The sequence below is a fragment of the Scomber scombrus genome, chromosome 9 (genome assembly GCF_963691925.1).
Source record: "Scomber scombrus chromosome 9, fScoSco1.1, whole genome shotgun sequence".
Taxonomy (NCBI): Eukaryota; Metazoa; Chordata; class Actinopteri; order Scombriformes; family Scombridae; genus Scomber; species Scomber scombrus.
This window is the reverse complement of record NC_084978.1, coordinates 20403430-20416314: the sequence shown is the minus strand read 5'-3', so window position 1 is coordinate 20416314 and position 12885 is coordinate 20403430. Positions and strand designations below refer to the sequence as shown.

Here is a 12885-nt window from a genome sequence, read left to right as displayed (position 1 = left end):
GAAACAATAGAGCCAAAGAGAGAATGTGGGTTTTATGAAGAAGAATAGGAAAACAGCTAAAGAGATACAATCATCGTTGACATTTACTATTCCCGGCCCCCTTCCCAAGGCTGTGCAAGGCTCTGGCTCGTGTGCGGCGAAAGAGCATGGAAGTCCAAATACTTTGAGTGCATTTATGAATTAGCCCAGTGTGCCTGCAGGATAACACATATCCCTCTGAACTAGCATTCCAGGCCAGCCATCTCAAGTGATGCATCAGAAATGTAACATCCCTGTAGCACTGCCGAGTGTCCTGATTATAGAAGTGAATGAGGGCGGCACACTGTGTGTGTTTGACCAGTGAACTGAAGATGGGATGCATGGTTCCCTGCAGCAGGAAGGGGGAGGAGGTGGTGGAGGAGGAGGCACGGTTAGCTGCAGAGGAAGGGAAAAAAAGTAGAAGGGAAAATGAGATTGGAGAAGAAGGAAAAGAGGAGAAGCAGATGAGGGAGATATCTTTGTGTTGTTTACAATTCAGTCCTCATGCAGGCCTCTGTAATCACTCTGTGTTCATGCGCATGGTTGTCTGAGGACTTGTGAGTAAATTAGTATTATTGAAATTCAAAGTGACACTCACTGAGTCACTGAATTATATTAACTGATGTGTTATTCCTTCAGAGTTGGACACAGGTTCAGACGCTTTATTTCCTCTTGCAGCGTGGTATTTGTTTCATTTTTATTTAATTACCGAGAGGGATGAGGCAGAGGCCAGGGCGTTTCTCTGCTGCTCTCTCCCCTGACTGAACTGTGCAGAAGAAGTCAAACACCGATCTCTGCTCCACTGATGCAGTAGGGTGATATTATGGGGGAAACAATCTGAGAGGGGAAAGAGAGAGGCACTCAGGTGGAGAGAGATACTGCCACGCTTGAAGAGGATATATGCTTTGGGGGATGACCAGATGGCTGAGGCAAAAGACATGCAACAAAAGGAGAGGTCAAATAAAGTGGTGAGGATAGAAGAGAGGAGAGTGGAGACAGACGACGAGACTTGAAGAAGGAGGGGATCAGTACTGCATGAAGAGACATTTATGGGAGAGAGTGAGTGAAGTGTAAGAATACATACAAAGTATGTTTTTTTGTTTGTTTGTTTTTTGTTCAAAATGGTAATCCAGAACTTTCCACATATGCAACTTTTCAGAAACAGGGCCAGTTCTGAGTTTGGCTGTTGTTCCATCCTCCACTTTATGTTAAGAATCACAAATAAAAGGAGAGTCAATACATAAAGGTTCATGATTGCACAGTGTTGCTTTGATTAACTTTCCATTTCACTGCAAAGAAACTTTGAAATCCTGTCTTTGACTGGTCAATACTTTCTAACTGATTGCTTTTTTTATTTGATGTTTACATTTAAATTTACCATTTATTCTCTGTTCATTCGTTCTGCTTTCTTGTTATTCACCCTTGACTGAAGGAATTAGAATGTATTAAATTATTAAAAAGCTTAAAAAGTTTATGTTCAACGAATTAGTGAGGTGTCAAATTGGCGCATCTTCTGCCAAATGTAAATCAATTTAAATAATATAGTGATGTTAGCCATAAATATATGATGTAGTTTCAAGGACTACTCACTCATTTCTCACACAACACAGCTCATGATGATAAGAGTCAACGCGTCTTTGGCTGGAACAGCAAGTTTCAACCAGTTCAAGCTCATTTTCCCACAGCTGTTTGTACAAGTGATAATTGTAGCTGCTTGGCCAAAGGAAGCATTATTTTTTACTGATGAGATGACACATTTGTTTAATCAGTCATGATCAGCAGCACTGCTAGTTCCACTTGAAGATTCCTGGAACTTGCTCTAAGCATCACCTTTAGGCTGTATAAACACCCGAGAAGCCTCAACATGTGCTGTGGCTTGTTAGCAATTAGGAGTGAGAAAACAAATGATTTCTGCACAGCACACCTTTTGGTACTACACTGAAAAATCAGTAACAAAGCTTCTTTTATTTGTATGTATTGCTACACTAACTGTGGTCGTATCTATTTATGGCAGCACCACTGCATATGGCTGTGAATGCCAGTCCTACAGCCGTGTAACCTGTCACAAATGATGCTTATGCTGCCAGACTTTGGCGAGGGAAGAGGTGGAGAATGGATTTATTGTGAAGAAAGGGGGGGTGCAGTTCTTGTGGCAAAGGTGTTCAGGATGAATTGCAGGATGCTGGCAGATCTGGTGCAGTGAGACAGGCTGGTGCATGACCCCAACACAGAATAGGTCATTGTTTGTCTGGAAGATCCCTATCAAGCTTGCTACTATGGGAGAATCTACCTAAAGATAATTTTAGATGGCAACGCTCATTGGATCAGTGGAACACGCGGACAAAGAAGAGGGTGCAGTGCAAAGACACTGCATCATTTACAGGGGCAAGATGAGAGAACAAAAGGTGAGGGCAGAGAGCGAGATGGGGCGTGTGTGGAGACGATGGGAAGACATAGCTGTTACTGAAGCAAGGGCTTGCTTAAAGCTCGTAATAATCAGAGGACAGCTGAGCAGAGAGAAAGAGGCTGCCAGATCTTCTCCCCTAGGAAAGGTTCTGTGTCAGTACTGGCCCAAATTAAGAGGGAGTGCAGAGAAACTGGGCTTCGTAGAGGACTGGAACTCCTACTGGCTCCCATTCAGTGTGGGAGATTGCACCACTCACCCTGCAGCACTTACCCACAATACTGCTGTCCATCTGTTGATTCACTTATCAAGAACCTGTGTTGTGAATGTGTGTGTGTCTGTGCGTGTGTGTGTGCCTGTGTGTGCACGCATGCTTGTATGTGAGCATCTCTGTGCGTGTGAGCCTGCCTGTATGTGTGCATGCTGAGAGTGGATGCTTATACCTTGGGAGAGGTGTCTGTACCAGGACAGATAGGGAGGGAATTGAATTAAAAAGGATGAGGCAAATCCCACCAGCGACTAGATCTCTCATTCACGCAGCAATTGTGCTTAAGAGCCAAATACTCTACGTGAGCACTGTCATGTTGTCCTCTGAGGAAGGTTTGCGTATACTGTAACAATTTTCTACACAAAGACCGATAAATTCTCACTGGCAGAAAAAAAAGGGTATTGTGTGTGCATACGTGTATGTGATTGAATCTTGAAATTGATTCGGATGAAGGTACAAAACACAAACTATCATGTCAGTCAGTGATAAATTTATTTCCAGTTTGGCATCAATAACCTTGGAGAATGCCGAGAGTCCTCTCTTAGAGCAGTATTTGGACTGTGAGCTACAGGCTTGAATGGATAGCCGTCAGCCAATCAGAAACAAATATTTAACGTACAGTAGCTATTACGCGAGATTGGATAGAGCCATCCTTCCTGTCATTCAACCAGTGTGCTGGAATATTCAAAATGTTTACGGATGTTAAGAATGCTTGATTACCCAGCAGGAACACTTGAGAGTCAATCAGAATAAGTGAACAGTCATTCATGATAGGGTAGGAAGGCAAAACACACCTGTAGCTCTGAATATTAGTTTACACATTAATGGCTTCTGACTGAATGGAAGTCGCTCTGCCTGACAATTTACGCTGTCCCACTAGAGCATATGATGAATACATAAACAAATGGAAGCGTTTTTGCCTCCCAAGTGTCATCAGATGCACATGATGATTAAAAAAAACTAAAGAAAAAACCCAAAAAGCAACTGCTTGTATTGCCGAGATGTTCATTCCCCAAAGTGGTTGTTATAGATTTGTTACAGTGAAAAATATTCAAACGATTTATGTAGCTGTCGCCTCAGATAGTAATTTCACTGAACAGTCTAGTTTTTGCGTAGGGCTGTGATTACATGTTGAAAGGGGTTGTTATTTCTTTAACAGCGGACCTTGCAGTTCAGTGTTGTGTTAGGATGTGATCTCTATCTATAAACATTAACACAATCTTTGCATTTTTGTTTGCTTTCTGTCGTTATTGTGCTCAGATCTCCTTTGACATTCACAGTACGCAAAGATACCAAGTATGTAGCTGACACTGACATTGTCAAAAACAAATTGTGGGTATAAGGTCATTGAAAGTGACACTATATTTATTTTTCACTTGAGGCAGAAAGACTTGTCTTTTTCTCCTCTTTTGAAGGACGTAACTAGCGACAGTGCTACTGTGAATGCTGCAGTGAGCCATTCACTGTGGACGAGGGAACAGAGCGGTAACTGGTGGGAGCTCCTGGTGGGAGCTGGAGACCTATGGTGAATGCCGTAACAATTCTATCATTTGGCAGCCACTTTCCTACCAATGCAAACACACATCCTGTCACAATGTGAGCCAGGCTATGACCACATCCATTCACTTTCTGATGCTGTACTTGGTGTCCCTTTGTACATTCTCAGTTTTTTCTGTGGGTAAGTTATTGAGATGTAAAGATTGAATGTTAATAGTAGGTATAAAATGAGTTTTATGTTGGGATCACAAGGGTTGGGTTTGATTGTCATCACTGATTTATCTTTAGATTTTTTTCTTCATTAATTAATTCATTGTATGGGATATTAAATATAAGAAAATTATGAAGCGTGCCCATCACAATTTTAGAAAGCCCATCGTATTGCCAATTTTGTTCTGACCACCAGTCCAAACAGTTTCAGATTAATGTCACAAAAGACTAAGACAGGCAGCAAATCCTCACAAACGGTATTTTTGGCATTTACAGTTTAATTTATTTGTCAATGGTTGCCAATGAATATTATTTTCAGGCAACAACTAATTGTTGCAGATCTAGTTTCATTTATTTTAGAATCAAATGATACAAGTTTCTTCACAGATACAAAAATGTTACTTTTTTGATACCTTACTTGGAGATATAAAGAGTATAAGCAGGTTTATCTAGAAAACCCTTAATTTAGCAAAAAGAGAGTTAAGTGTTATATGTTAACTATCTTAACCCAAGGAGCTGTAATTTGCCTAAATACAATTTCCAAAGTATTCATTAAAAACAGGGACTATGTCATCAAAGACTAAGCAAACCAACAAATGATAAGAAAAAATACATCACTAACATTTTCTGTTTGATATTATTTCATTTCCCACGATCTGCTGTCAATGCTTTGTCAAGTCCTTGTGGGGTCATTTAGAGTCATATGAACTCTTAATTGGCCATTAGTGGTGGGTCAAACCACCTAATCGATCTAGTACTACCTAAAGTGATGAAGCACACATTTGTGAACATGTGGGTTTTTTAGCTGACTCACGTCTTAACACTTGTGTCCTCTTTGCCCTCTGCTCTCCCTGCAGTTTGTTCCCAGTTCTCCCGCGGAGTGTACGCCATCTTCGGATTCTATGACAAGAAGTCCATGAACACCTTGACCTCGTTCTGCGGCGCTCTGCACACCTCCTTCGTCACACCCAGTTACCCCACGGATAATGAGGTGCAGTTTGTCATCCAGATGCGCCCAGCCCTCCGGGGTGCTGTCCTCAGCCTGCTCTCTCACTACAAGTGGCAGAAGTTTGTCTACCTCTACGACACAGACCGAGGTAGGTGACAGCATGGGGCCTTGAGTAAGGACTTAAAGCTTGAATTACAGTGTGGAACCACAGGAAATGTTTCAGTGACTCAGAATAGCAACTGCACACCAGGGTTAGCCGAGGATAGGTTTACACTGTAATACTTTCGGAAAGCTCTGTAAATGCTTGAACTGTTAACACTGCACTATTAGTTTGCAGTTATGTAAATCTGAAATTATTAGCTAAATATAGTAGCGTGTAACACTTGTAATAACACATTAGCACTTAAAGAAATGACATGTTATATGAGATCTAACCCTTGGATTCTTGGGTGGTTCGTGCCAGTTAATCTTCTGTTAAATCATGTTGATATTGGCTCGTCTTTCATCTGAAATGAGGTATGTCACAGCTGCTACTAAAATGTTTCCCGCAGAAATCAGAGTCTCTGTCTGCCTGTGGGGGCTGCTTATTGTGTTGCATCAATGAGGGTTTTGTGCAGTTCCCAGATTGCATTGCCTTGTTGACAATAGACATTGGTTGATCGTGGCAGCTCTCCACGTGTATGACGACCTGTCAACATGTCGAAGTGTTCGTTTCTGGGATTTCTAATGTCAAACGAGAAAATGAGCTCATTATCCCACAATAGAGTAATGATCCCCGCCTCCTACAGAAATTTCAATTTGTTCAAACAACACCTAGGCAGGAGAGAAAGATATGTTCAGGATATGACAGACAAAGCCACATTATGTCTTCGTCTTTGAACAGGAACAATATGAGGGTGCCAAAAAGGGTGACTGCATACTCCTCCTGCACTGTACGTAGCAACTTTCTATGTTTATTTGCTCATTATAGAAAGGTCCTGACCTGCAGATATGCCTCAAGCAACCCGTCTTCTCTGCAGCATGCTCTCTGCTCTGTTTGGTTCTTTTTTTTTTCTGGTCCAGCCTCACACCCCCACCGTTCTCTGTGTGTTGCTTTGAGGCAGAATATGGAGAGTGAGCACAGAGTCCTCTGTCTTTGGGTTTCCAGGCCTACAGGGTCCAGAGCTGAGGGCCTTAATCCTCCAAACAGCCTGCAGATAATATGTGGTTAATTAGGGTCACTCTGACTAGAACACTCATTGGATCTTCCCTGCGGATGCTAGCAACCCACACGTCCTTCAGCACAACCAATACTGCCCAGCTACCAGTCCCCATCCCTCTGCTTTTCCTCTTCTCTCTGACAAGTCAGCCTGTCTGGGGCAGAGTTGGATGCACAGCGGAGGTGGGGAAAAGAGTATGAAATACAAAAACAGAAGAGGTGTTAGAGAGAGAAAGAGTGATGACAAACAGACATTTACTTTAAAGAGAGACAGAACGGGCAGAGGGCAACAGAGAGATGGAAAGTGAGGAGGAGGAAGAGGAAACAAAACACTAGTCCAGTCCAGCAATTAAAGCAACAGCAGGTTCATGTGATTTACAGCCTGTTACGTGTGTACAGACAATTCCCTATGTACAGTACATCCCCATGCAGGAGCCCATGCCAAGCCACTTTTACCTCTCTCCTTACTGCCAGTGGTGTAAGACGATCCCTTATTAGTGGGAGGACATTGGCCCCAGGAGGGGATTAAAGTCGTTTATTGATGCACTCCATCCAGCACTTTGGGGGGCTTTGACACTTGGCTCATCAAGCAGACAGATGTGTCAGAGAGCCTCTACCTCTGCTTATCAGGTAGTGCAGCTCCCCTGGCAATATGGACACCGACTGCTAGCTAAACCAGAAGGAGTGACAAGGGAAAATAGTCTTCATGGGTGTATGTTTTTTCCCCCCTCTCACCCTGCAGCAAATGAAAAATTGACTGGCAGCTTCTTTGGTCTGTATTCAGGCGATAAATCAGATTTGAGTTATTTAACTTTTTTTCTTTTTTTTTTTCTTGTGTTAGTATTGTCTGAGCAAGAGTCCATTGTCAGCAGGTATAATGTTTAACATATTCACAGTCTTAGATTAGAATACAGTTGAGGCTAATGGGAATGAGATTAGTTTTGGACCAATTAAAACATTAATCTAATGGTGGCAATAGATATAAAGTCATTAGAATTCATCAATTATATTATATTTCAGTCTGGACCAAAGTGGCGTGGACATTGGCTGATACTGAGTCAATGATGTTGGGGGCATAAAACAGAGCTTGACAGACATTCGTAGTCTAGTCGTTTGGTGACCTTTAAATAATCTCAACATAAACAAGTGACACAGATCCAACATATGTAACTATACTGCCTTGTTTGCAGGTGGCTCTAACAGATTTCTGATTTTGCAGTTAATAAACAGTGAAGTAAACAAACCCAAATAACAAATGACCCTCTGCTCATGATGTGAGCCACAGAGAACCTGTTGCGACATATTATTTTCTTGAGTGCCTTTTTGCCTTTTCATTTGTGTTTGATAAAAGCATTGATCATACACAATACTGGAAGCAACTTTGCAATTATTCTCCAAACTCTCCTATTAGGGAGGGAAAGCACAGCACCACCGCAAAAAAAACATTCACTAGCTGAGTTCCATCAAGAGATTTTATTCAGTCAATAGAAAAGATTAATTATAACCACACTATTCATTTGGCTCTGTTATTGGGCTGGCAAAAATGCTTTTAGGCCTTAGTGCAGTGCTTTCAGGCACAGAGTGATGGTCCATATGCTTCAGGCTCAGATGTATTGGAAGGAAATGGAGGCAAATTTGTACCCTAAATGCCAGTATCAGACAGCTGTTTGAAAGCAGACGTTATGATGAAGGAACTGCACTGCAAGCAAATGGAGCCTCTGAAGGCAGTGTTATACCATCTTAATGAGGGGCTACTCTTCTTTTGTCTGGGGTAATATATTGACAGGGTACCTTGTGTGTGTGTGTGTGTGTGTGTGTATGATTTATACTATGTGTGGGTAGAGTAAGATGAAAGATATTACTACTCACTCTTCTCCCAGAAATCACCATCAGATACGGCTGGCTAAGAAAAACTGACAATCCCCCTCAACCAAATCCTCTGTGTTCCCAATTTTTAGTTCTCCAACAGTGAATGTAGTTTTTTTCCCCCTTTCCTTTCAGTTTGTATCAGCAGACGAATTTCCCCTTTAAAAAACTGGAGCTGTATAGGGTGAAGGTAGATGGAGCTTGCCCTTTCTGTTCTGGCGGTCAGGTATGGGCAGATAATTGCCAGGTCTGTGCAGCAGAGACAGATGATTGCAGGCTTTATTGTCTCTCCCAGGCACAATCAACCCTGATTCAGCAATCTCACCTCTACTTGATTTATGAGTCATTCTCTCTTTCTTTCTCTCAGTCTCACCCTCTATACCACTTCCTTATACTGTATGTTTTTACCATTCTCTTATGTCCCTTCTTAAGGCATGTCAGTGTGATTGTGGTGTTAAGGCGGTCAAGTATTTTCTTCTGTAATAAGAGCAAAGTTGTCAAATTGGGAAAGAAACAAACACACATGAATTTTACCACTGAAAACAACTTTGAATTCTCAGAATCTGTTAAATCCATAATTAGAATATTGGTGCTGTTTGTTCACTAAGACCCACCCACCACTTTTTTGCTAGGCCTGTCAAGCTTTCTGTTATAACATCTGCAGTGATAATGGTGACACATTTACCTCTCATTAATTATTTTTTATTTTATGTTTTAAACAATAGGTCCTTGCTTTCAGACAGAGGTAAAAGGAGACAGAGGTCAAAAGAATAAAGAAAGAGTACAGATGTTTTTACTTTGAATGTTACAAGAGAAAAGGCTATTAGAATGAACACTTATCAGTGTCTTCATCCTAATAGCAATTCAAATGTAATGCTAGGTACAAATACGACATTAATGGGGCATAGTATAAAAACATAACCCCACAAACTAAAATGGTGTTCAGGCCAACATTAGTACTCATGTTTGTTTACTACAATAGGTAAGTAGGTAGTTAGTTTGACATGCTAACAATTACAGCTTACATTATAGCATATAATCCATTCCTTACACTTATGCTCATGAGCTTTTGGATTTGAAAAGAATATAATATAATATAATATAATATAATATAATATAATATAATATAATATAATATAATATAATATAATATAATATAATATAATATAATATAATATAATATAATATAATATAATATAATAAGTATTGCTCTAAATCAAAAGCTTGACTAACTACTATGCCTATTTACAATTGCTAAGCTACGACTGGACAATCAATGTTTGGGGGATGGTTTAGCCAAATGTCTACTACCTCTATGTATTATTTCTATTGTGTCAGTCTTTAAAAAATGTATTTCACCTAAAAACTGAAAAAAAAGAAAAGAATAAAGATGTAAATATGACTGATGATGATCTTCTGGCAGTGTGAAAGCACTTATATTTTACAATGACAGACATCAGTCAGGAGAGAGCAAGGCTAGTGAAATGTGTGGTAATAGCTGGGGCTGCCACATAAAATCCATGATGGTGCTGTGAGCAACAGGTTTTGAGCCCGTCCCACAATATTCATCGTAACAACAAACGTGTTGATGACATATTAAGAACAATGCTGGGCCTCCTGTCGTCTCCTTCCTCTTCCTCTACCAATCAATATTCTGAATGTGATACAGTTAGGAAGAAAACGATCCAACACATAAAAAGCACAGAGCTATTTACTTTTATCATTATACCGCTGACAGGTGAAACTACAGTTGAAATAGTGTTCGATGTCATAGCCTCATTATAGCACCAGGAAGTCAAATGCTCTTTGAACAAAAACCTGTCAGGTGGGAGCTGTATTCCAGCATTCAGTAAAAATATATACAGGGCATTTCTTTTATTCACTCTGTCAATATTTTCAATGACCCCAACTGCAGCTGAGTCAATTCAACAAACTTATATGGAACAATGAATTGCATGTACATCTATTGATCATCTGAAAGTTGCTGCAGTTTTTCTAACCATGATGGGCTTACTATCATTACAAGCAAATATGAGCAAATTCTAACCCCCTATATGGTCTCTAAACTGTATATGCAGACATTCTTACGATATTTATTTAAGTTACTCTGTCAGATATATTGAAAAAAGGTTTTAAAAATGTAGATATTATTGTTTTTACAAGCAAGCAATGGCACTACATAAAATGGAGACATTGAACTGCACCAGAGCTATCCTCAATTTACTTTCTAAAAGAAGTTATTTGCTTCCTTCATTATCACTCAAGCAACTATCTCCCAGACAACAGTCTGAACTTAAACCTATATCAAACAGGAACATTTGGATTTCTCACTGTAGAAGCAATGATACATTTATGTTGTTTTTAAACGTAAATCAGCTAATTAAATCTGTCCACCAGAAAAACAAATGCAATTATGCAAATATCTGCAAATATAACTTTCATTCTTTTTCCAGTTACCAAATATGTGGTTGCAGATGTAAGTGTAAAGAAAAAGTAATGTAATAAAAAGGTAACAAAGCCAGTTAGAGCAGTAAAAAAGGTACAGTAAAAAACCTCTCATCATACTGATCTATTTGCTCTTAGCTCTCAAATTAAATATCTGATAATCTGACAACACTAAAAATGTGTGGAAGTTGCAAAACAGAAAGGTTTGAATTGTAAAGAAAACTGTACACAACAGGTTGCCCTTCACACTGCAACCCCATGCATCCTTTTACATTGAAAGGCTGTTTTTTTGTTTTTTGTTTTTTGTTTTTTTAAATAATACATTAATGTTTCTGTAAAAAGAACTTTTTAATCATTCAACACATAACCCTTAACCAGACATGTTTTTTTTTAGGCAGACACAATTTTACAACTTTGCTGTCAGCAAATTTGCTAGAATTCACAGTATTCATGTCCTTTTTTTTTTTAAGGGTCCCTTTTTGTATCGAGGGTCTAGTTGCCTCAGTCAGGAGATCTTGACTGTATGTGACAGAGATGACTGAGTGGAACCAGTGTGACACTGACAGAGGACATGCTCACACTGTGCGTGTGATCTGTAGCACTTCAGTCACATGTAGCAGTGCAGTCTAGACAGTGTGTCTATAATTGATTAGAGCCTTTCAGCAACAATGGATACAGTACTATACTGTCAGCTACTAAAACATCTTAAAATAAATCTTTTATGCTTTTCATTATTTTCTATCAATGTTACAATATCAGAAGGTGTCAAATAATGAGGTAAACATATGTAGAAGCCAATGTCAGCTCATGACAGATTTCTCTATATGGTCATCTGCTCCACGCACAGCAAAAAAGTTAATTGCTCCAGTCCGCTAACATTATAGCATTTTTCCACTGATTTGTGGGTAGTCATGCCAAACCATAACTCAAGTTGAGCTGGCACACTGTGAGTACTTTTCCATGAATTTTGTTTGCTGTCACATGCCATAGCAAAGGTTTAGGTTTATACTAGCTGCTCACTTACTTCACAGCCAGCAGTTTGTCTTCTCAATAAACATGCCACTGTATAATTCAGTCATCCTCCGTTCTCCATTTCATGGATAACAGTTCCCGCTTCAGCTGTCTACATTGCTATTTCCCCTTCTCTTGTTTCTGCCTCTGTCTCCCCTTCTTCCCTTCCTTCTCCATCTGCTCCGCTGCACCACACACACAACTAAAGACGAGGCAGGACTGCACATTTGCTTATGAGCGAGCTCTCCAATAGCAGAGACACGGAGAGAGAGTTAGAGGCGGGGCTGTGCTAGTGGATGTCAGCAGTTATATCAAGCGTAGGGCAGGATATGGCCAGAAAAAGCATCGAAGGAGGAGGCAGCAAAAGGTGCAGACTTCATGGAATGAAGACAGTCCTGTAGGAGCCTTCGAGATGGTGGCAGTGACACCACAGAGCACAGGCAGAAATTGGACAGAGATGGCAAAGGATTAACTAAGCCAATAATACATGATACAGGGTGTAGTAAGATAGGATGAGATTTTAAATAGATACTAGATATCTAATAGAACTTGGCACCCCCTACTAAGTAATGAAATAGCATTGCTTGAACAATAACAACTACAGCTTCCTGATGGTATAGGCTACAGAATCATGTAATCATGAACATAAATGTAAAAGTAAAATCAGAAAAGTGATAAGATTATCCTCATTCAGAAGAGCTGCAGCCTCGTTGAAACCTTTTGGTGAGGTCCATCTCAAGTGCAAGCTGAATCAGATGAGCTTTTCTTTTGTGTAGCATGCTCCTTCTGTGTTCACTGAATACATTCTTCAGTGTTGAGAATGAATTGTTGCTGTGCAGTGCTGATGCTCCACAGGTTAAGCTGAGCTTCTGTGTTTTCTATCACAGTAGGCATAGCTGCCAGAGACTGTCCTGTGTTGTCCAGTTTGTATCTGACTGTGCCCTTCATCCAGCAGAAACCACCATGCCAAAGAAAACTCAGCTTCCTTAAATTATGTTCCCGTTAAGTCTAACAGTGGT

General features: G+C 40.2%; 1 protein-coding gene across 1 annotated transcript in view; it reads left to right on the top strand.

Annotated features, from left to right (window-relative positions):
• LOC133986428 (glutamate receptor 3-like) overlaps window positions 1-12885 on the top strand; it is an 81606-nt gene that overhangs the window by 19043 nt on the left and 49678 nt on the right. The window contains exon 3 of the mRNA XM_062426246.1: window positions 5255-5494. Coding sequence (XP_062282230.1) covers window positions 5255-5494 — 240 coding nt within the window. The remainder of the gene's footprint in view (window positions 1-5254; window positions 5495-12885) is intronic.